This window comes from Alternaria triticimaculans, assembly GCF_023758025.1.
Source record: "Alternaria triticimaculans strain BMP 0046 chromosome Unknown scaffold_2, whole genome shotgun sequence".
In the NCBI taxonomy this organism is placed as follows: domain Eukaryota; kingdom Fungi; phylum Ascomycota; class Dothideomycetes; order Pleosporales; family Pleosporaceae; genus Alternaria; species Alternaria triticimaculans.
The window spans coordinates 3018168-3040180 of record NW_026055959.1 but is presented as its reverse complement, the minus strand read 5'-3'; the positions used below and the strand labels follow the sequence as shown (position 1 = coordinate 3040180).

General features: G+C 46.2%; 5 protein-coding genes across 5 annotated transcripts; all 5 read right to left on the bottom strand.

The window, feature by feature from the left end:
- Positions 1-5720: 5720 nt before the first annotated feature.
- J4E78_002688 (uncharacterized protein) lies at positions 5721-6896 on the bottom strand (the record flags this gene model as incomplete). Its single annotated transcript, XM_049363334.1, has 1 exon — positions 5721-6896. The coding sequence occupies one exon, from the start codon at positions 6894-6896 to the stop codon at positions 5721-5723; it is 1176 nt and encodes a 391-aa protein (XP_049225926.1).
- A 1567-nt stretch (positions 6897-8463) lies between these two features.
- J4E78_002687 (uncharacterized protein) lies at positions 8464-10957 on the bottom strand (the record flags this gene model as incomplete). Its single annotated transcript, XM_049363333.1, has 4 exons — positions 8464-9273; positions 9787-10275; positions 10345-10471; positions 10527-10957. The coding sequence occupies 4 exons, from the start codon at positions 10955-10957 to the stop codon at positions 8464-8466; spliced, it is 1857 nt and encodes a 618-aa protein (XP_049225925.1).
- Positions 10958-12609: 1652 nt separating this feature from the next.
- Positions 12610-14384, bottom strand: J4E78_002686 (uncharacterized protein; the record flags this gene model as incomplete). The annotated part of the gene is made up of 3 exons (XM_049363332.1): positions 12610-12944; positions 13000-13892; positions 13975-14384. The coding sequence occupies 3 exons, from the start codon at positions 14382-14384 to the stop codon at positions 12610-12612; spliced, it is 1638 nt and encodes a 545-aa protein (XP_049225924.1).
- Positions 14385-16664: 2280 nt separating this feature from the next.
- Positions 16665-18547, bottom strand: J4E78_002685 (uncharacterized protein; the record flags this gene model as incomplete). Its single annotated transcript, XM_049363331.1, has 2 exons — positions 16665-17678; positions 17741-18547. The coding sequence occupies 2 exons, from the start codon at positions 18545-18547 to the stop codon at positions 16665-16667; spliced, it is 1821 nt and encodes a 606-aa protein (XP_049225923.1).
- Positions 18548-20446: 1899 nt separating this feature from the next.
- Positions 20447-21669, bottom strand: J4E78_002684 (uncharacterized protein; the record flags this gene model as incomplete). Its single annotated transcript, XM_049363330.1, has 3 exons — positions 20447-21199; positions 21265-21485; positions 21540-21669. The coding sequence occupies 3 exons, from the start codon at positions 21667-21669 to the stop codon at positions 20447-20449; spliced, it is 1104 nt and encodes a 367-aa protein (XP_049225922.1).
- Between the last annotated feature and the right edge of the window lie 344 nt (positions 21670-22013).

The following is a 22013-nucleotide window of genomic DNA, read 5'->3' as shown; positions in this document are numbered from 1 at the left end:
ATTAATTATACTTAAGAACTAGTTACTTACTAGACTTAAGTAATAATAGATCTAGAGAGTAATACTATAAGCCTTACTAATAATGTAAAGTTCTAATCTACCTCTTTATTTTATATTAAGCCTAAATCTTATATTAACTCTAATACTAGCGCGCTCTCTATAGTTAAGTCTTAGCTAACTTCTTATAATAATATATAGCTAAAATTAAGTAATATCTAAACTACTATTAGTAAGAAAGAGTAGAAGTAGGTAAAGTACTCTAATAAAAAGAAGTAGAAGCTTAAGAAGTAAGTTACTACTTAAGAACTTTATTTTATTAGTAGTACTTTAGAAGCTTTATATAGTAAAGAGAAGAAAGAATACTTTACTAAGAATAATAATCTAGTAGACATAAAGCTTATAAAGAAACTTACTTTAGTCTAAAGCTATATATCTACTTTTTAAGCTTTTACTAAGTATACTCTTTAGAATATTATTACTCTAGTTAATAATCTTACGTAAGAATATTACACTAAAATAGGTTAAGCTATTAAGGCCTATATTCTTAATATCTAGTAGTAGCTAAGTATTATTACTAAGATAGCTAAAGTTTTATATAAAGTTTATAAATATAATCTAAATCTTATTAAGAAATAGACTTTTAATACACGCGTTATATAATTACTTTAAGAACTTAATAAAGTATTTATAAGTACCTTTTATACTTTTATTAAGCTTTAGATTATATTTACTAACTTAGATTTTCTTAATTAAATTATTAGCGTATATATTACTTATAATATAGATCTATTTTACTTTAAAAGTACTAGAAATAATACTACGTAGAAGTATAACTTATAAGTTAAGTTATACCTTAAGAAGTAAAGTTACTAAGTTTTTTAGTCTAGAGAAGAGCTTTCTAATTCTAAGAATAAAATAACCTCTAAGTAGATCTAGTGTTACTAGAATATTTAAGAATTATTAATTTATATAACTACTTCTTATAATCTTAAAAAGAAATAGAAGTTATAGAAGCTAATTATTAGTAATATTAAGAAGTAAGAGAGTATTATAAAAACTTTTCTACTTAACTTAAAGAAGGTTTTCTATATACTTAAAAAGAACCTAAATATAAAGCTAAAGAGAAAGTTATATACGCTTATAGATCTATTAAACTATTAGACTTCTTCTTAGATTATCTTTTTTAAAAACTGTTCTAAAGTTCTAATAGAAGACTAAACCTAGTACTATTTCTTAGTGTATATTAGTAGAATTATAGTAGATATAAACTACTATAATTTTAGTAAGCGCTAGATATATACTAGCTACTAGTTCTCTTACTAGTTAAAGAGAAAGAAATCTAAAGACTAAAAAAAAAGTAACTTTAAGCCTACTTAAGTCTAGAATAGAAAACTTATAAACTATTTATACTCTAAAAAAGTATAAGTATACTTCTAATCTAACTACTACTTTAAGCTTAATACTTTTAGCGCTTTTTACTTCTAAGAGAAAGAGTATAAAGTAAAAGGTATAAAATATAAGCTTCTTATAAAATACTAGATAGTTTATATAAGTCTATAGTATATTACTAAATCTTAGTTTATTAGTAAGATATATTATACTAAAGAAGAAGTTAAAGCTAAAATTAAGTATTATAAGAATAACTTATCTACTACACTAGTTAAGATAGATAAGACTATTTAGTAGTATAAGCGTAAGATTATAGACTAAGATAAAAATACTAGAATTCTAAATAATAAGCTATTATAGAGTGTAGTAGACCTCTATAAAGATATTATAGCTAAACTTAGAATAAAGATTAAAAATAAAGATTAGTTTCTTATCTATTCTAGGTCTTAGACTATATTAAAGCTCTTTATTTTAACTAAATTAATATTCTATAAGCGTTAAAAGCGCTTACTATCTATTACTACTAGTAACGCTTTAGTTAAGAAGAACTATAATAATATTAGTAATAATAAGCTTAATCTAGACTATAATTTTATTTATAAAACTACTAAGTATTATAAGTATAAGGTTTAGTAAGAGATACTTTTATAGAACTAGGTAATAGATAATATACCTTTCTATAGCTCTACTAAAGTAGTTAAAAAGCTTACTAGAGTTTCTTAACTAGTAATTCTATATAATAAGATATTAGTTTTATAACTCTCTAACTCTATAAAAAATAAGTTTAATTTTATTAAGAAAGAAGCTCTACTTACTAGTAAATAAAATACTACTCTAGTAATAAAGAGAGGTAAGTAGACTAGTAGTAGTAACTTTACTAGAAATAATATTACTTCTAATAGTAACGCTACTTCTAGTAGGCCTACAACCTACGTAGTTAGATTTCTTAACTACTTTCTTACGTAAAAAAGAGTCTAGTAAGCTTATAGTTAAACGCTAGCTATAGAAGCTTAACTATCTTTTCTCTATATATTTTACTAGTTATAGTAGACTTTTATAATATATAAAAGTCTAGTAACTAGTTTACGCTAGCTTCTATTACTACTTTATAGTTATATTAGCTTTAGATAATATAATATCTTTAAAAGTTCTTTTCTTTATTTCTATAAATACTTTTACTTTATAATAATTATTAACTAAGTAACTTTATTTTTATAATATTTTATCTATCTACCTTACTTATAATTTATTTTTTCTAGTAGTAATAGCTCTAAAAGTACTATAAGCCTAGCTATAAGCTTATTATATAAGCTAGAGAAAGCTTATTACTTATAACTTTTAACTATACGTACGCTTTTAACTAGATAGTTACTCTATATACTAGGTCTCTATTATTTTTATAAATTTAACTTCTAGTTTTCTTTTTTAAAGCTTTTACTCTTTTACTACTTTAGAGCTAGTATAAGAATATGTTTTCTCTCTTTTCTTTTATTTTTGTAAATATATACTTTTAATAGAATAGTCTTATAAGAAAGCCTATCTTTAGTATATATACTAGATAGCTAGATTTAAAGCTTTACTCTATCTTATAGAATAGTATAAGAGCTTTTAGTTTACTAAAATAGAGCTATTATATAATTATAGAAGAAAGATATACTTAGAGTCTTCTTCTATCTAGATAGCTTCTTAGTAAATATACACTTTATATAAATATACCTATACACCTAATAGACAACATGTATTCTAATGTATATTGTTTTAGAAGAATAAAGTAGATATGCAGTTTACTATACATAGTTTTAAGTTTAAAGACATAAAGTTAAGTGTGTAGGAAAGAGAAGTAAGGAGCTAGAGTGAGTGGTTTTTATACCTACTAAACATCTAGCTAGTCGGCATGACAGAAGACAAGGGGATAGACACGGTTATCGAACCGATTTTGATGGTTTTGGAGGCATACATCGATGTAGTATTTGAAGTTCAGAAAAGACGACATTCTTGATTGCCTAGCAGATTTTGAAAGGACAGAAAGAACATTCAGAGGTTCTTGCGTGAATTTTTTGGTATCGTAGATAGGAAGGTAATGGTATAAGAAAGAGATGTGGACGGCCTGGATCGAAGCTTTTATACGCGCTGAATGCCAAGCTCGTCATGAAGAGGCCAGACGGTATGATTATCGACAGGGACATGGTCTCCTCTCGACGTGATTTCGAAGAAGACGTTCACTGTGGTCAGTACATCGGCCTACAAAACACTCTCACGTAACCATACAGCTCAGAACCGGAAGGTATTTTGCGACAAAGTAACACGGCGCAATCTATTAAATAGACATGGTCTAATGTCTAACAAGGCTGCTCGAGCAGCAACTCCGAGGGAACAGTTCGCGGGAACAAATTGACGACGATCGTTCACGTCGAGCGACGAAATCAACCGCACTACCATCATTAGCACACCATCCCTCAAACACCTCACTCCACAACTTACGCAGCTGATAGTCTACACCCCCAAAACGTTAGCCTTCATTCTCCCCACAACACCCAAGATCAAAGTACTTACACCGCCAGCACCACACCCATTCAAACTCGGCCGTCCCCCACTACCAGGGTAAACGCAATTCCTAAACGTAGGAAAGTTCCTGCTAGGCGCTCCAGGGCTCTGGCACTACACGCATGTCATGTTAGAGGCCGAAACTGGGTTCGTTTACGGCACTATTGGTGACTCACGCAGAAGGAGTTTGGCTGGGAGATAGTTAGCAACTGTTTCGAAGGACGTGTTTCTTTGGGAAGGGGAGAGGAGAGGATTAGGAGGGGATTGGACTGGATTGGACTGGACTTACGTAGGCACCAGGGCACGTAGAACCACCCGGTAAACCCCATCCGCCGTTACAAAACGCGGCTTCGGACGCGGCGGCGAGGGCGAGGATAATGGGGGCGAAGAGTTTCATGTTTGTTGTTTTAACGTTAACGAACGTATAGTGTGTTATCCGAAGATAGCCAGCCTTGCGTAACGGGACGCAAGCGTATATATATCAACCGCAGCCAAGACGATCCATATTTGTACTCAGGGCCACAGGCAGTGCACGCACACGTCGCATGAGTAATAACCCGAGGTCTAGTGCGCGTCGTTTGGTATTAACAGTGGTTCTCCCTTGAGTTGTAAAGCCGCGATTAAACCGTGCCCAGGTGTGCTAGCTTCACACAGCTAGCTGGTTCCGTATTCCTGCTCTCATAAAGTAGACCGCAGTACAGATTGCGCGGCTAGCTAGAGACGTTTGACAGGAGAAACGCGAGATGCTGATACCAACATCCGTAGAAGGTTCGAGCTGTCCATGTTTTAAGCTGACAGTCCGCTGATCTCACGGTAGTCAAGGTAACTGCCGGTCATCGTGATTGTGATTGCGATGGTGGGAATCAAAGTCCCCGAGAACCAAGTCCCCGGTTGCAATTGAGGCGGTATATCGAGATCGACAACGCGATAGCAGTAGGTACAGGGCTGGGAGACAAGATGGACAGTGCAGCTTACGCTAGCACTAGGTTCAAACGTAGTTAGAACCGGTACTAATATGTAGACTTTTTGGTAAATTCCCAGTGGCTAAGGTGAAGGGCCGAAGACGAGGCTGAAGCGGTGCATTGCTTTCATGAATACCCAGGTATTCAGATGCTGAAGTAAAAGCATAAAGCGCAATGCAGATGTTTTCTGTACTACGATCTTGATCTCTAAAACTCGACCATCTCAATCATCACCAACCTACCCAGGGCAAGGTTCAAGTAGTCACACTCAGAACAACCCTCCTTATGCCATCCGCTTGGCTACTGCGGTGGCGATAGGTGGAGCGGAAGCGTGACGCTCCGGCGAGCCGGGCAGCGATGTGAACATCTGCGCGAGCGAGGCCAAGATCGCGAAGAGGGATATTAATTTCAGGAGATCTGGTGACACGACGTTCGAGAGGGAGGTAAACAATGTTGTTGTTGGAGTGAACGTGACCAAGAAGACACATGAAGATACGGTGAACAAGGGAAGACCGTTGTTTAGGCATGCTGAAGACGTAAGAATGACCTCGAGGCAGATACATAATATGATGAAGAGGTGGAAGAATGAGTAACAGTAGTGACTTCCACCACATACACAGACATCCGCCTGACAAGACATCCAGCGCCCGCTCGATCCTGGATAAAAGGCCAAATCAATATTATACATGGACAAGCAGCAGAGCCACATGCAACAAGTGTCGACTGGACGAAACTCCTCGCGTCCGGTAGGACATCTTCAGTACCATCTCACCCACGACTTGAACACGAATAATAAACCCAACTCTACCCTCACCAAGTCCGTTCTCACGACTTATCCTTATCCAAAGCCCCAGCAGACGCTTTCGTCGCTTGTACTCCATGCACGCTCGCCTTCTCAACCTGGTTTCTAGTAAGCAAGGGACCTTCTTGTAACTCCGCGACTTCAGCCGTTGTTGCCGGAACAGTACCATCTCTCCTCCCATGTCTATCCTCTCCCTCTTTCTCTTTCATCGCCATCCCGCTGTCCACCGCCGCTTCTACGATCGAACTGCTTCCCTCAACCCTCTCCCTCGCCTTCTGCAACCTTAACAATACAACATCCGCCGCTCTCAAAAACTTCCTCCCGTCTTCTGCATCCTTCTTCCACCTCTCCCTCTTATCCCTCGGCTGTCTATCGTCTTTCCAACCATCCTCAAATGTCTTAACCTCTGCAGAGATTTGTAAATGTATTCTTTCTAACTCGCCCATTGCGTATGTCGGTTTGTGCGTGGCGAGCACTATGGCTTCGGTCGTGGGTGATATGGATGGCGGCTCGGGTGCCCAGTTGGCGAGCCTATCCGTCCCTGTCGCGGTGGTTTGGCCTGCTTCCCAGATGGTTTTGTGTCGGACGCACATGCGCCATTGTATGAGCTTGACGTCGATGTCGTGGGCTGCGTTGCGAAGACTGACGTGTGCTACCTCGACGAGCTGGATTTGTCGGAGGAGGTCTTGACGTTCATCCTCATCTGTAGACCCCATGTGGCAGTAGTCGTACTTTTGCTGTGCGTTTATGTAAAGCAGGTATTCGGCCTCCTGGAGTAGTTCCATCTTGTCTGCTTCCATGGTTTCCATAGTAGCCAGCGTGCTTTCAATGTCGATGCGTCGCAGGTCTTCGGCATAGTCGACGGGTGTGGTGTAGAACGGTGGCTGTTGCTCGACAGGTGTTGCAGCATCTGTCATAGGCTCACTGCTGCTGTTTTCGAGTTGCACGTCCTGTTCTGCTCGCTCAAAGGCCTCATCTGACAGCCACCGTGTGTACCAGAGGCTGTTGTGTGAGACGTATTGCTGCATGATGGGGTCGAGGCTCGCCATGAGCTCCGGATCCCAGAAGATGTTCCAGAACTCGAATGATCGTCGCTTGACATGTCGACCAAAGTGTTTGTATGCCTCCTGCCTCTCCCCAGTGTACTGAAAGTATGCATGCGCTCCGAGCACACCTGCGCAAGCGCCGATATTTGTCATGCCCAAGCATCGCGTCCACCTCGGTATAGTAGGCCGGCGCATAAACAGCGTAGGCACCGAGACAGCGAGCCCCAATGCCGCGCCTGCCAAAGCACCATCGTCAATGGTATAGTTCTTTGTCCGCTCATACAGCTTCCAGGGCTTGATTTCCGGTACATTCGTCGACACCAAGACATCCGCAAGAGAAGAATAGTAATACCAGTTCAGCGCCGCTCCAGCCACGCCTGCCCAAACTCCAAGCCTCGCCGAAGCCCGTATGAACACCGCTGGCCGCGATATCGGCCTTGTAGGAGTGACACTCTGCGCATATCTCGAGGCGAAGGACGTATACGCGGCGGCAAGGGCGGTCGAGGAGATGACGGCGTACTGAGGTGTCGCGTTCGCACCGATGGGATCAGGCCGTTTAGGAGTAAGGCGATGTTGCCCTTCGCCTATACCGTTTTGTTAGCAACTACTTCTCCACATCGTCTTCGGCGAGACATACCAGGCGGCGCAAAGAGTCTCAGGACCATGGCGCCAAAACTACGCGTGTAGTACAAGATAAGCGATAGAGTGTGGTATCATATGCGGTCCACGATACACGGCTATGAAATAGTGTGCGGCTGCAGCGAGCGCGTGGGGCATTCACGAGGCCGCTCATGGCAGTGAAGGTGCGCGGGCACTACCGGTGAGTGCCCGGATTGGCGCGCCTGGAGGGTGTCATGAGGCAGATGTGAAGGAACAAGGTTCCGGAAGCAGCTACGGCGGGCGGCCGCCGGGAAGGCGCATCGCAGCGGGACAGGTTTAATCCCTGCCATGTTCGCATGAGAGGGCTGAAGGGGGGCGCAAGGGGCGAGGCCGCGTGAAGAGGGTGTCGTTGTGTCTTAGTCGGGATGGGTGGTCGAGAACTCGCGATGATGCGTGAGGCCGGGGTCGGAGGGGTGCACGTGAGGACGTGTGGTCAGACGACCTCATAGGTCCAGACCGCCAATGGATGATCGCATCTGGTCATTGCGCGAGTGGAGGATGGAGTCTCGTCGGGTACAGCATCACACAAAAGACGATTTCACTACTTCGGTACATCCATACAGTAATTAATGCAAGCTTCATTCCCCGATTGTTGTCAATTATTCTACTCCGCATCGCACAATCATTACCACGCATCCAATCTCGATCCCATCGCCCGATTACAACGACTATCCATACTAATTTAGTAACACAAGCTTATATCGAAATCCACACCCGCTTTTCGTATTGAACACAGAAAAAGAAATAGTCAAACGAAAGAGGTAATCCCAAACGCCATCGCTAATACGTTTTAAAAGCAAGTTCAACGCCAGAAAACGAGAGGAACATGCGCAAGGACCCCATCCACCCACGCTAAGTGGCATTAGTACAAAGGTAAGCGAAAGATCGGAATCGAGAATCGAGAAAGAGAAATGGCATGCGAGCGGGTACGAGAACCGAAGCAGATCGCAGAAGCAAAGAAACTGAGAATGGGGAGAAGATGGAGGAAGGAGCAGAAGGAGAAAAGCGTCAGAGAACGCAAGCCCTGCCTCAGTCAGACTCCCACCAGACCAACTTCACATCACCCCGCCCTCGTATCCCTCCGCTGCATAACAATCTTCGCATCCTCGCTCCTCAAAAATTCAAACACACCCAGCTCCAGCCTCGCCAACCCATCTTTAAACATATACTCGCTCCCCTCCGTATTCGTCATAACCCTAAAAGCCATGCAAAGCAGATCCTCAGGACTCAATCCATCAATACTACTCATATTCTTCCACTTCAACCGCATAGCCCTAAGATCGTTCATAGCAAGTAACCGGTCTACAAGGCCAATGTGAGACACGCCGGGGTTGGCGGCCATGCTGTGCCGTAGTGAAGCGATGGCTTGACGTTCATGTAGCCATGCAGTGAGGATCTTGGAGACGAGATCGTAGTGTGTGGATAGTTCGGTGCGGAAGAGGGGTTCGCCGTGGTACCAGAGTGTGTGCATGCGGACGAGGAGGCTGGCTTCGTCGGGCGGCATTGTGGAGCGTGGGTAGAAGAAGGTGAAGAGGCCGGCGGTGACTTCGCATTGGAGGAGGCGGAGGTCGGCCGTCGACACGGAGCCGCGGGGGAAGGTTTGGGGTTGTGAGGGCTGGACGACGTGTGCGGTTTCGGGGGGTTGAGGCGGTTGTTGGTGGCTTTTCAGCACGGGTTGGTGCGGTGAGGTGTGTTGGGCGGCGGCGGCGGGTTGGCTGTGGTTTGAGGGGGCTCGGGGTTTGCTCGAGGGCGCGGGCGGTGCGTCTTGTGTGGTAGGAACGAGTTGTATGCCGTATGCGGGGGCGCTTTGTATCGCGGGGGCAGAGGTAACCTGCTTATTAGGTGCCATGATAGACTGATTAGGTGCGGCCTGCGCATGTGGTGTACTAGATCTACTGCGAGGGTGTGGTGCGAGGGAACGACCGAAGGGGTGGCTCGGGGTATTAGATCGACTTGGTGGTTGGGGTGGAGGCTGTTGCTGAGCCTGGATATGCGGATGTGATGGTAGCTGTGTATGCTGAGGATGATGTGTATGCGGTGATGCCTGGTGTGGGTGTGAAGGGTGGGACGGTGTCTGTTGCTGCTGCGGTTGTGCCTGAGGTTGCGGTTGCGACTGCTGTGGCTGCGGAGCAATTTGTGTATGCTGAGGAGGTTGAACGGCAGGCGACTCCCTCTTCATATATCCACCTGCTCCATTAGCTGCTGAAGATGCGTTCACTGCTTGAAATCCTTGATTCGAAGCTGGTGTAGGGGTGGCTGGCGGTGCAGAACGAGGAGTTTCCGTAGCAGATCGAGCCATGGCAGCACTGCGTGAAGACGGCTCATATGGGCTCGTATAACTGTTGCTGTGACGATGTCCAATACCGGGAGGGGGTCGATGCACCTCTCTCGACGGTTCTCGGGATGCTTCCCGTGTTGGCTCTCGAGGTGGCTCGCTAGGTGGAGGCGTGTTGTTAACAGCAGTGAAACCTCCATTGTTGACAGCCGTGAAGCCTGCAGGTGCGGAGCTTTGGGTGATAGCAGGAGGCCTTGACACGCCGTTCAAGTCGTTGTTTGATAAGGGACTGAGCTGTATCCGCGAGGGTTCAGATGCGGTTCCTGGTGCTGGCGAGAAACGATGCATATGCGTCGGCATAGGAGGTATGTTCTCCATGCTGCCCGGGCCGGCAGGATACAGTGACTTGAGTGACTTCCTTGGGCTGCCCTTTCGGCTCACAGGCATAGTGCTGTACGGCCTTTTGATAGGCGAAGCCTCAGGATCTTCATCGTCGGACATGGTGAGGTGAGCATTGCTCTTGCGCTTCTTCAGATTAATAGGTTTAACGTCTAGATCAGCACCTGCAACAGTATCCGGATCAGGTGGGGTGAGTGACTGTGGCGTCCCATGTGGTGACTACCGCTTATTAGCCATGACAGCACCAACTATCTCATCAAAACTTACAAGACCTTCGGCGTCGATATCGGCAAGCTGATCATACTCATTCGCACCCGATGGTCTCTTCAACTTCATGTTGCGAATGTAGTAGCAAGCTTTGATGATGATCCACCGATGCAGATGAATCTTGAGACTAAAATAGGTTTAGCGCGCGTTCTGACACCTGACACCTGACCACTCCAACTTACATATCCTTATGCTCCGGCTCCTCGTAAAACAGATCTTTGTTATACGTCTTCTTCGTCGCATCCGGCGTGAGTAAACAGCTGCGATCCGCATCCCTGCCCCAAATAGCGGGTCCGTAACTCGCTAGCAGGTCCTCGAGCTCCTGGTTCAGGGAACTCGGATCCGCCGCGAAATCCAGCAACAAATCTCTTTCTTTTGGCAATTCCTTGGACAGCTTCGTCACCTCACTCGAGAGCTTGCGGTAGTCTGGGTTGTCGAATTTCGGAATGCCGCGGTTGGTCGTGGACGAAGACGCCGATAAGCCCAGGCCCAAGCATTCCGTCACCTCGCGTATAGTCGGGTTATGCGAGCTGAAGACGGATATCCAGCGAGCGCGATCCCAGCGTCGCACGCCGTGCTCCAGATCCAGGGCCAAGTTATCCTTTGAGCTCATGGCGCCACATGGGTGACGACGGGCACGTCAACAGTTGAAATGGGAAGTAGGAAAATGACGATGGAAAAGTAAGCGGATGGGATGGGGAATGACAATCAATGGCGCGTGCGCCAAAGTGTGATGGATCCGCTCTCGACGTTCCAAGGTTGGGGTGATTGATGGTAGCTCGCTCGGCAAAGGTAAAAGGAGTACGTTCCACTAGGCCGTCTTGGAACAAAGTTTTCTTATTGCCAGCTGCTGCTACCCCAAGAAAAACTTTGTCCAGTCTCAGATGCCGATCGTGCTACCAAACTAGACAAAGAATTGAAAGCCCCTGTACACAATAGAAGAACAAACTGCGCAGCAATTGTACTCTGGAGTAGGGACCAACAGGCGCTGATGAGGGGGGCGTAGGGCGGCGAAAGAAGGATTGGTGATGATGATTGATGCCGGTGACGTGTAGAAGGCGAACGACGGTACGCTGCGTCGAAAAGATACCCAGAAAAGAGGTGTGTCCAGTAGCGAGACAATGATCCGGCAGGGGCCGCAACAAAACATGTGCAGAGGTAATACGCGTCCGCACTCCGAAGTTAATGACTCGCACGCCAATAAATCCCCATCAGGTGTAATCATAGTACCGCCCCATCCTCATTCGTTCACACCCAGCGGGTCTCCTTTGCCCTTGCCTGTTCATTGTACGACACTTGCACTATGAGCGTGGTGCTCATTTGCTGCATTATGCTAATCATATCTATCGCAGGGGTCTTCATCATACACGAGGTACAAATGAATATGTCGCTAGCAGCACAACTCTTACTCGCATAGGCCAAAACATCCGATCCTCTTACTCAAAGCCTCCATTAGCCGCCACATGCAATCAGCGAATAAGCGGCACTATCACGGTTTCGTATAGCCGGGGATGGATGTCGTTGGTATCATGGTCAGGAGTTACAACTACACATGCATCTATGACGCGCTCGTCCCTCACCCATAGATTTGTACTACCGAGCTGCGATTACTCAACTGTGCGACCGGTTCCTGTCCAGACCGCGCGCCGCATAATATTGATGGGAGGTACAGCGAGATCTGATAAACGCCACAGCTCGAAAGAAAAAAATGTGAGGCAATGTGACGAATGTGCGGCGCGGTCACTGCCTGCACTCTAAAATAGGAACGTGGCATTAGGGAGATTTACGGCGCAGTGCGGAGCCTGAAGACAACGCCCCTTGGCTGCAGGGAATACACTAAGCGAAAAGGTATACTGCGAAGTGCTGCCGAGCCGTGTATTCATTCGGATACTAGCTGCCGAACTATCGAAGTTGCGTACAGTCGCGCCCTCACTATGCGCTCGCGCGTTCCAGGCGATCGCAAACTAAAGCAAATCACGCGTCGCAGAGTCCCGTACTGCATGGTGATGAGGTGTGGCACAGCTGAGCTAGTGTAATCCTACACGGTCCTGTAACATGATCAAGTAGCTGAAACCACCACTCTACGGCTGACCTACCCGAATAGCTTATTTTCCCGAATTGGACACCTACTAGTGGGGGCCTCGACCCTGGCGATCGATCGTCGCCCTGAAAACCTGAACGCCTGTATGATCCTCGTACACAGTTTTTGCGACTACAGCTGCCTGCGCGCACGATACGTGCGCATCTCCATCGTGGTAATCGTGACTAGCGTCGTGACTCGCCAATATACCAGAGCATACCCTTTCCATCTTCCTCTTCTTCCTTGCGGAAGCTCTCCAAGTGGTCGTGCAGCCAGCCCATTACTTGCGTAAAGTCTACTGGCTTCCACTGCATCTCTACTGCGTACTTTTCTCCGGCCAATACCACTATGGCCTGTCGCAGGAGCTCATCGCGGTCGACAGCGACGTTGGGGCCGAGACCAAATCCTCGACCCACGTCTTCAAAATTGGCGATGATGGTTTGCGTGCAGCCCATGAGCGTGCGGTGCTGTTGGATGCGCCTCTCGATCTCGGCAGCTGTGTGGCCTTCGGCTGACCAACCTGCAGTAGGGTAAGTAAAGATAGAATGGATGCAGATGCAGTTGGTAAAGCGTACGTTCGTTTGCTCGTAATAGAGCTGCCAGGTGGCGCTTAAGTTCCACCCAAGTCAGAAATGCTCGTTCCCTCGCAATGAAAACGGGTATGTTTTCGATCATCTTATTGTAGTCGGCTCGAACGCCTTCTCGCCATGTTCTTTCGAGTTGGTTGAGGAGCGCTTCCTCGTCCATTGAAACACCTCGCTCCTCTCCATATATGTACTGCCGCAGCGCCCGTAAGCCGTCGTAGTCTAAACCACGGTAGGGTATGCTGTTGTTTGGTTGCGGGAGCTCTTCTGGCACACCGTCATCTGACCGAAAGCTTGCTACCAGCGCGGCCATTTGGACGCTGACTTGTCGATCAGCAGCCGCTTGGGTCGCGTCGGTGATTTGCTGTTGTGCCGCTGCTTTGGTCTCGGTAGGATGTGCAGCGTGGGTAGGAGCAGGGCCTGACATCGTACTGAGATATCGAGACTTGTTCGCTTCGGCTGTGAGTTTGTTCCAGACACCCTCGGCGATGTTGGATTGTTGTGTAGCCTGTTGTTCGTGGGCTTTCGCCGATGTAAAGGCGGCATTGCCATTCGTTGCATGTCCACCGCCATTGACAGCTGTAAACCCGCCTCCTTCCCGCGGTCCCGTAGTGGGACTTTCCCCAGATTCCGGAGGTGTGAGCATTGCACTTGACGACATCGGGCTTCCACGTGACGCTGTATCGCCGTCGTGCAACACCGAGTTTGGCGCAAGCGCAACAAATGATGCTGGCGTGCCGCCTTCTTGCTGGCCAGAAAACTCGGCATCAGCTCGCGCCTGGCGATTTTCTGCCTTCTTTCGTCTCTCGCGATCCAGGCGTTCGCGCGCAAGAATGACGTTGCATGCCTTCAGCCCGATCCACCAATGGAGAAGTTTGTGGATTCTGCGTGGTGGGTCAGTAGCTATTCGGCCGTATTGCGAGACCCAAATTCGAGATAGATGTGCTCTCAAACTTATGTACTTACAATGCTCTGTCTTCCTCGTTCTCCAAGTAAAGATCCCGCGGGTAAAGTCCCTCTTCGACTCCGGGTTCATTCGCGGTGATTAGGTGCTCGCGATCGCCCACTCTTCCCCAGACCTTGGCGCCATGTTTCTCAAGCAAGCCATCGACTTGCTCCTTCAAACTTCCCTCGTCGCTCAGAAACTTCATCAGCTCATCCGGCTCTTTCGGTAACGTGGAGACAACATCGCCCATGTCTGCAACAAGCTCGCGTACGAGGGCGGATTCAAAGTTTGTTTTACCGCGTTTGTTCGATGACCACTTTGCGCGCAGTCCAAGACGCTCAATCAGCTCGTGCATACGCACTTTTGACCGATTCTTCATAATGTCCAGCCAGTCCTTGGACGTTGCGTATGTGATAGCTGAGCCGTCCATGGTGTATGGGCTAGATGCATGGATCGCAAAATCTCGCCAGGTGAATTAAATGTAGGCTAGCGATGCAGCCGTACACAGTCGTATGAGTTCCGAGCGTTGTGGTGTCGCGACTATGCAAGGGAGGTGTGATGTGTAGTGCTGATTTTCTCGGGTATGATTACATGCAGATGCTCTCAGGACTGGGGCAGCCAGATCGTGCAATTTCGCCAAAGGGCCGTCTAGAGCATGTACGAGTCAGTGATGGGGCGCGCAAGGGAAACGAACGACATTCTCAAAGATGAATCGAGAACACGATAGATGATAAGAAAAGTACAGATGAAGAAACCATAGCGGCGTATGAAAGCTTCGTCTACAGGGTTAGCGGCACCCGCCTGGGAATGGCAGGCGGAACCAGAGGGCAGTTGCTGCCGATTGGCTGGAACATCGCGTTAGCCGACGATCCCCCCAAATCACTTACACAAGGCATTGTGCACATTGTTCTTCGTCTACGAGGTGGCGAAATGCAGCTCACCGCTGCTGACAGTAATGTCTTGTGGCCCAGGTCTATGCATACGACTGCATTTCCTTTTCCACTTATTGGCGCGACTGACATCAGATGCGCAGTCGCGGGCAGATTTCGCTGGTGTACAGGCGATGGGGAATTACTACATCATCGCATGTGCTGTAGCATATGCACACACCCAAACAGAGGCTCTGCAAGTTTTGCGAGAAAAGGCCACATAGAGATCGTTATTAGTAATTGTATGTATATACATTTTATAGGCGGCCTTAAGCTCTAGTTTGTATTACACTTTGTAGAGATAAAATTTTGTTCTATCTAATTAATTACTAATAATACTACTAAACCTAATAATTTTAGTAAGTTAACTAGCCTACTAAATTTATAATATATAGTTTATTTATCTTTATAATAGTAATAGTAAAGCTATAATTACTATCTTTAATAGCTATTTATAATACTATACTAAACTTATATAACTATTTTTCTAACTTTTATAGTAGTATTAGACTATATAATAACTACTACTAGTATTTCTATTTATATATTAAATACTATATATAAAATATAAGATCTTCTTTATTTATAAAATACTTTTTTTACTTTAGATATAAGCCTAGTAGTTATTATATATAAAATCTACTTTTATATTTTTTTTTTACTATATATTTTATAAAGTAGTAATTTAGTTTTTTACTATTTTAGTATTTTTAATACTTAGTATAGCTACTTTTAAGTATACTTTTAAAGTAGTAGTATTAATAGTAATAGTATTAAGATACTTAGTATATATTTATATTTTACTTTTTTTAAGTTTTAAATATATCTCTTTAAAGTTAATAAAAGTCTTCTTATTATAAAATTACTAAACTTAAGTAAAGCTTAAGTTTATATAAAAGTTAAAAACTTAATTTAAAAAAGTAAGTAAGTTATTAAAGATAAAGTTAATACTATAAAAGCTTACTAAGCTAATAAAAGCTAGTCTTAATAAAAAAAGTATACTAAAGTATAAAACTTAAAAATAAAAGTTCTTAAAATTACGTAAAATAAAAATATTAGTATTATTAAAAGTATTTATTATATAGTAATAGCTTTAAAAGTAAAAGTTTATTTAAAAAAGTTCTAATATAGTATAAGTAGTAGTAGATATATAAAAAGATATACTAACTTATATATAAAAATATATAGTATTTCTACTTTATAACTTACTTTATAACTTATTTTAATAGTTCTTTAACTAATAAGCTATAGTTATATTACTTATTTTATTTAAATTTTAAGAAAAATAATAAAGTAATTATATTACTTATATAGTAATTTTTTTTAAAATAAGCTACTTACTAAAGTATTAGTAGCTAAGCTAAAAAAGCTTAGCACGCTCTTGCGTATACTTTAGATATAAAATATATATTAAACTTTAATTTACGCCTTTATAAGATACCTAGTAGAGAGTAGTTATCTATTTAAGACCTAATTTTTTTAGATTTAAGATACCTATTACGCTGTTTAGAATAAAACATACATTTTATGAGTTGCCTGGATCCTGCCCAGCCTTATAGAGCACCAGTGCTATACAACCGCCAGCCTGGTATCGATGCTTTCGACCAACTCGCACGCGAAAGATCAAAAGTGATCGGGGTATATGTAGGACAACGCAAAAAAGCCATCGATGTACTCAATGGTATATAGATGCTAGAGAAAGTGAGAAAGAGCACACCTTCGAAGAACGCCGAGGGTGGAATTCTAGGAAGAGAATTATCGGTGACCGTTGTTCATGCCGCTCAAGCAGGGTTTGGCCGGCTCAAAGACTTGAGTACGATATCGACTTTTGCTTGAGGATTGTCTGCCCAGATAGAGGCTTGAGCAAGTGTAGTCTGTAGACGATCGAATGCGGTCTCCGTGCCTTTGCGGGCTACGATCGCTTTGCTGATACCGTCACCAAGATCGTATATCAGTTTCCAGGTTTTTGTTTTCTCCAATATGCTCGCAGCAGACGGTAGGTCCTCAGATTCCTCCTCCAGCAGGCTGAGCAGGCCTCCAAAAGACTTGCATTCGCGCAGCGTATGAATAAAATCCATTTCCATGCCTTCATCATCGACCGACCAGATAAAGTACACGCGCTCGGCTTGTTCGTCGGTCAAATCAAGAGAGATGATGCTGGTCGAGTTTGTGCGCTTGATGACTTGAGGCGGAGGTTTGAATGTATCCGCGGGCGTTGGAGCATGCTGTTTGACATCGTCGACAGGTGTTTCTGACGTTCGTTGAGTCTGTGTATGTATCTGTGGCTGCGGTTGGGGTTGGGGTTGGGTTCGGGGTTCCGGCTCTGGCTGTGGCTCCGCTACAGGTTGTGGTGTCGGTTCTTGTTGTGGTGTCGGTTGTTGTTCTGGTTGCAACTGTGAAGGGCATGTACTGCTATCCTTGGGAACAACGTCGATCACGTCCGATATCTGTGTCCTGTTTTCGCTAAGCTTTCGCCGCTTCCTCGCTGCGGGTTGCTTAGTATGAGCATCGCTTTCATCATCATCGACCTTTGCCATGGCATTCGATGCTGGAGGTGCGGCATTCGGTGCTGAATGTGCAGCATCTTCATCAGTAGATTTCGATAGCTTGGGGGTAGAAGAGAGACGATGTCTTGGTTCCGGTAGTCCCCTAAGCTTCGAGGCGATGTCAGCTCGCTCTTGCGGAGACAACACTGAGAGCACGGTCTCTAATGTGCCAGCATCGCTGTCAGGATTGCGAAGTGTGAGCATCATGAAATTGTTGGCGAACTTGTCTCCCAGACCACCTCCACTGATCTGCAGAATTAGATGTGAGGTCAGTATGTTTTCCATGGACTATTCGTTGATCCGAGTCTTACCTCGTAGGGGCGATAGGCTTGAAGACCTTGTAAAGACCTGTCACTCGTCTGAGGTAGCATGATGGCAAAAACCCCAGCGTCGTCGTCGCCGTCGAGTGGCATAATAACGACCTTCTGTATGCTGTCAGTATTCTGAACGATGTAGATTGTATGTTTCTCGGTACAACTCACAACCTTCGGTCCGAACTGCACTTCGCTGAAGGCAATAACAGCTGAGTCTTCCCTAGCACAGCCTCGGCAGACAGCGTTGCGATTCTCCCTAGGACTCCCTGATACTATAGGAGGGTGTGGAGGAGTGAACTTCTTGTAATTGGCCTTCAAGTCGTGAAAGGAGGGAAGCCCTCGGAATGATTGGCTTTGCCTGTCCGGAGCCAGGTAGCCAATCCAGACGCCCCGCGCAAAGAGCTGATTGGCCGAATAAAAATGACCTTTCAGATGAGGTTGCGAGTTGAAGCAACCATACGAGATGGAGTTTTTCCTAGGACTGGTGTTTCGAGATTCTTCCATAGATGCCTGCAGTGCACGCAGCCTAGGTGACATCATTGGCGAAGTCAGTTCGCTCGACGCGCTACGACGTGCCGGCTGCGCATCGCTTTCTGGAGATGCCGCCTTGGAATTGGTGTTTATTTCATTTGAGTTGGAGGGTGTTTGCAACCGGATTGCGTCACCAGGCTGAGGGCTGTTGTTGTCGAGACTGGGCTCGCGGGCGCGCTTGCAGCTTGTTGACGGGGCCCTCGACACAGGTGTGCGCACACTCTTCCGTGCTCTTTGGGGCTGGGGCGGCATGCCCGAGTGTTTGGGTGGCATGCCGGCGAGATGTCGGATAGCGACTGGTAGGTGGTGATGGCGGTCTGTTGTTGCACCATGCGGCTGCGCGCGCTAGCGTCCGTGCAGGGCTTTAATTGGCCCACAATTCTGCATGGCATTTTAACTCCGTCGCAGCACCGCCATGGTACATCCCATCTCCCTTCACTTTAACGCGAACAACCGTGTCGCGATACGTATAGCACGCGACATCGGAATGCGGGAGTTTTATCAGTGAGCACGAATAAGACGAAAGCTCCTCCTTGCCAATTGAGGACGCGTCAAGTAAACAACGAAGGAGCGAGGACGCGTCTGTCTCGACCGGAGTCTAGATGGGAAGCGCCTTGCATTAAACCGCTGCCCACTCCATCACCACCACGTCCGAAATCTATTCGCAAGCTCTCACCGCTTGAAACCGACGTCGCCAGCTGCGGTGTACATCACAATTGCCAATTGGTTTTGTGTCCATCAAATCACCACTATACCCGAGAATGGGGCGGCAAAAAGGCGAAATCGGCGTTGCTCATCATATAGAATGTCTTGGACTTCAGACGTATGGGAGGGAGAGGATTGAACCGGGCTTCGTTATGAGAAAACCAGTGTTCAGGTATGAGCCCGCCACTGCAATCCACGAACTCGAGGTACCGGCTCTGCTTGGTCTACTACTACGCGATGCACACGATGCAAATACTGTCATCGATCGACACGATCCCATGCTCCTCGATAAAGAGCTAGACCAGCTGTTAGTCGAGTATGGTCCTCTGATCTGGCCTGAGCCTGGTCAAGGAAGTAGAGACCATCTCCGAAAACCACAAGAGGGTACCCGATATCCGGCTGATTTGATCTATCCGAGAGACAGTACCACGTAAGTCCGCTCATCCAGGTACTGGGTGCGAGCTAATGGAAGCAGCATCAAGAAACACCTGCTGGGCATGGTTCTCTGCAGGCAGACTCGCACCGACGTAGAGACCTTCATAAACAGAACATACATGAAAGCCCTGAAATACAAGAAAAGAGACCTAAACATCGATAATAAGCCTTGGTTTCAAGGTTGCAGATTCGTAGCCTTAAACGAGAAAATACCAGTGAGGAAGAGACGCAGCACTGGTACGACTACTACAGCAGACGAACCCGCTCCTCAACGCGCACGTTCCGAGGAAGACCAAACAGATGTTGACTCCGATACGTCTGAAGATTCGGTGATGGGCACCAAGATAGGATGTCCGACCCGCAGGACAAGCGCGCTTTCACCCGAGCCGTCACCCTTTAAAGTTGAATTACGAATCTATCGCACCAAACCACCGGGCCAGCCAATCGGCCCTGGACCGACTTGGTCTTACGGCAGTTTGATGTTTACTGGAAAGGAAACAACATGTGAAGACTTCTTCGGTCTCATATGCAATCAGACCAAAGCCGACTGCAGCTTCCTCATCTTCCAGTTGCCCGAGGATATGTCCATGGACGGAAGGGTGCGCATCGACCGAGGATCCAAGGAATCTGAGATGACCTACCGACGTACCCTGGGTATTTTGCAAAGGGCGAGGAGGTTTCCATGCGGTCCTGCGCACCGTTCGGTGGAGCTGGAAATAGGGTTCGAGACAGTCGTTGATTAGTGTTTTGAGATACCCCGTACTTCGCGCCTGCGACTACCAGTTCTTCTGTGTGAACTGCGTTCGTGCATATCCTTCGCTGTATCTCTTTCTTCTTCAACACCGGCGCAGGCGACGGCAAGATGTCAAACGCTTAAGCTTGAAACCCCCAACACACGAGTGTATCGATGTAGCTTGTTGACATGACAAGATGTATATAACATGACCTCGTTATTCGTCGTGTAATTAGTGTACCCATATACCCAACCTTTTCTTTTTGTACAAAACACCTCCTTGTGTATTCCACCTGTGACTACCGGTGCTGACCCACTCTCCTCTCATCAACCAGCACACTCCAATTCTTCTGCACACTAATCCCTCCCGTCGCAGTCCTCTGCGCACTATCATCGCTTACCCTCCCCATCTCAATCTCCACATTATGCTTCCCCTGTGTATCCTCCCCAACGAACTTGAACTCCTCCTCATCCTCCAACCGACTCATACCCGCGAGTGTCGAAAACAACCCGCCCGTAGCACCCTTCTTCCTGTGCCTCCCTCCGGAGTTCTTCGAGTCATGCATATACCCATCCAGTCCGCCATTCGAGCTCGGACCCGGACTCTTCATATCGCTCGGCCGCGAAGAAGCAAAAGAGAACAATTTATCGAGGCCGATCCAACGGAAAGCCGGTTTCAAGCTAGGCAAACAAGCACACGTGAGACCGATGTTGATCTCAACAATTGACCACACGATGATCTCGCGGAAGTTGTAGGTTACGTCGCCCTGGGCCGAGATGGGGATTTGCAGGAAGATGATCAGGCGCACGAGCGAGACGACGGCGATGAAGGTGCCGAGCGCGAACATGCCGGCTAGCACGATGCGTTGGGCGAGGGGCGCGTGTAGACGCCAGACGTGCGGGATGGGCATGATGACGATGAAGAAGTCGAGGATTACGTTGGGGACGGAGCCGCCGAGGTAGATGTCGCGCGTTTCGATGCAGGTCTTTTGCGTGATGGTTATGTCCCAGGCAGCGCGTACGGGCAGGCAGTTGAAGATTACGCAGAGCATCTGTGAGGCGATGCTGTTAGCCTATTGCGCTGATGGTGACAGTGTTAGTGGAATGAGTGGCTTACAATAGCGATGCACCATGCGATGGAGGCGGCGGTGACCACATAGATGGTAATGCGGGACTTGATCTCGAAGAGCCGCCAGTAGAAAGCCAAGACTGATAGTTTGATACTCGTGATGCTGAGCGTATACAGAATCTGGCCGATGTAGATATTCCGTAGGAAAGCAACGATTTGTAGCGGGTTCGTGATCTCATTGATGTGTAGCCCCAGTGACTCTCGCATGCCTGCAAGCACTGAGTGTTAGCCTACGATTCGTGTCCAAGGACGAAATAAAGTACCTATTATGCACACGTAGAAGAAACCGTTGGCCACAGCCAGTGCTACCATGGACATGTAGTCGTCCATCTGAACATTGCGCCATCCCCCGTGCCGTTTCCGGCAATAGACCTTGAGGGGGACGAGCAGCATGATCAAAATATAAGTCGATATCGCCACTCCATCGAGACGACGGCGGTAGGATTGGCTGGGGAGAATGTCAGCTGCATGTTACCCAAGACACTGTTTTCTGGTCGTGATAAGACATGGGTTGGGTGAACCGCGGAGGACCACGGAGACTGGGTATGGAAAGGGTAGAGAGCAAAGAGATGGCGAGTAGACACTCCCGAACAACTTACACGCTCTCCTGTGGATCGATGATAGGCGCCATGATGCACAATTCATATACACACTGTCTTTCCTATCCTCGACGGCGTATACACCAGGTATATCACAAACAGCGAGAAACAAGAGGTCGCAGTGGCGTTGACGGTGAT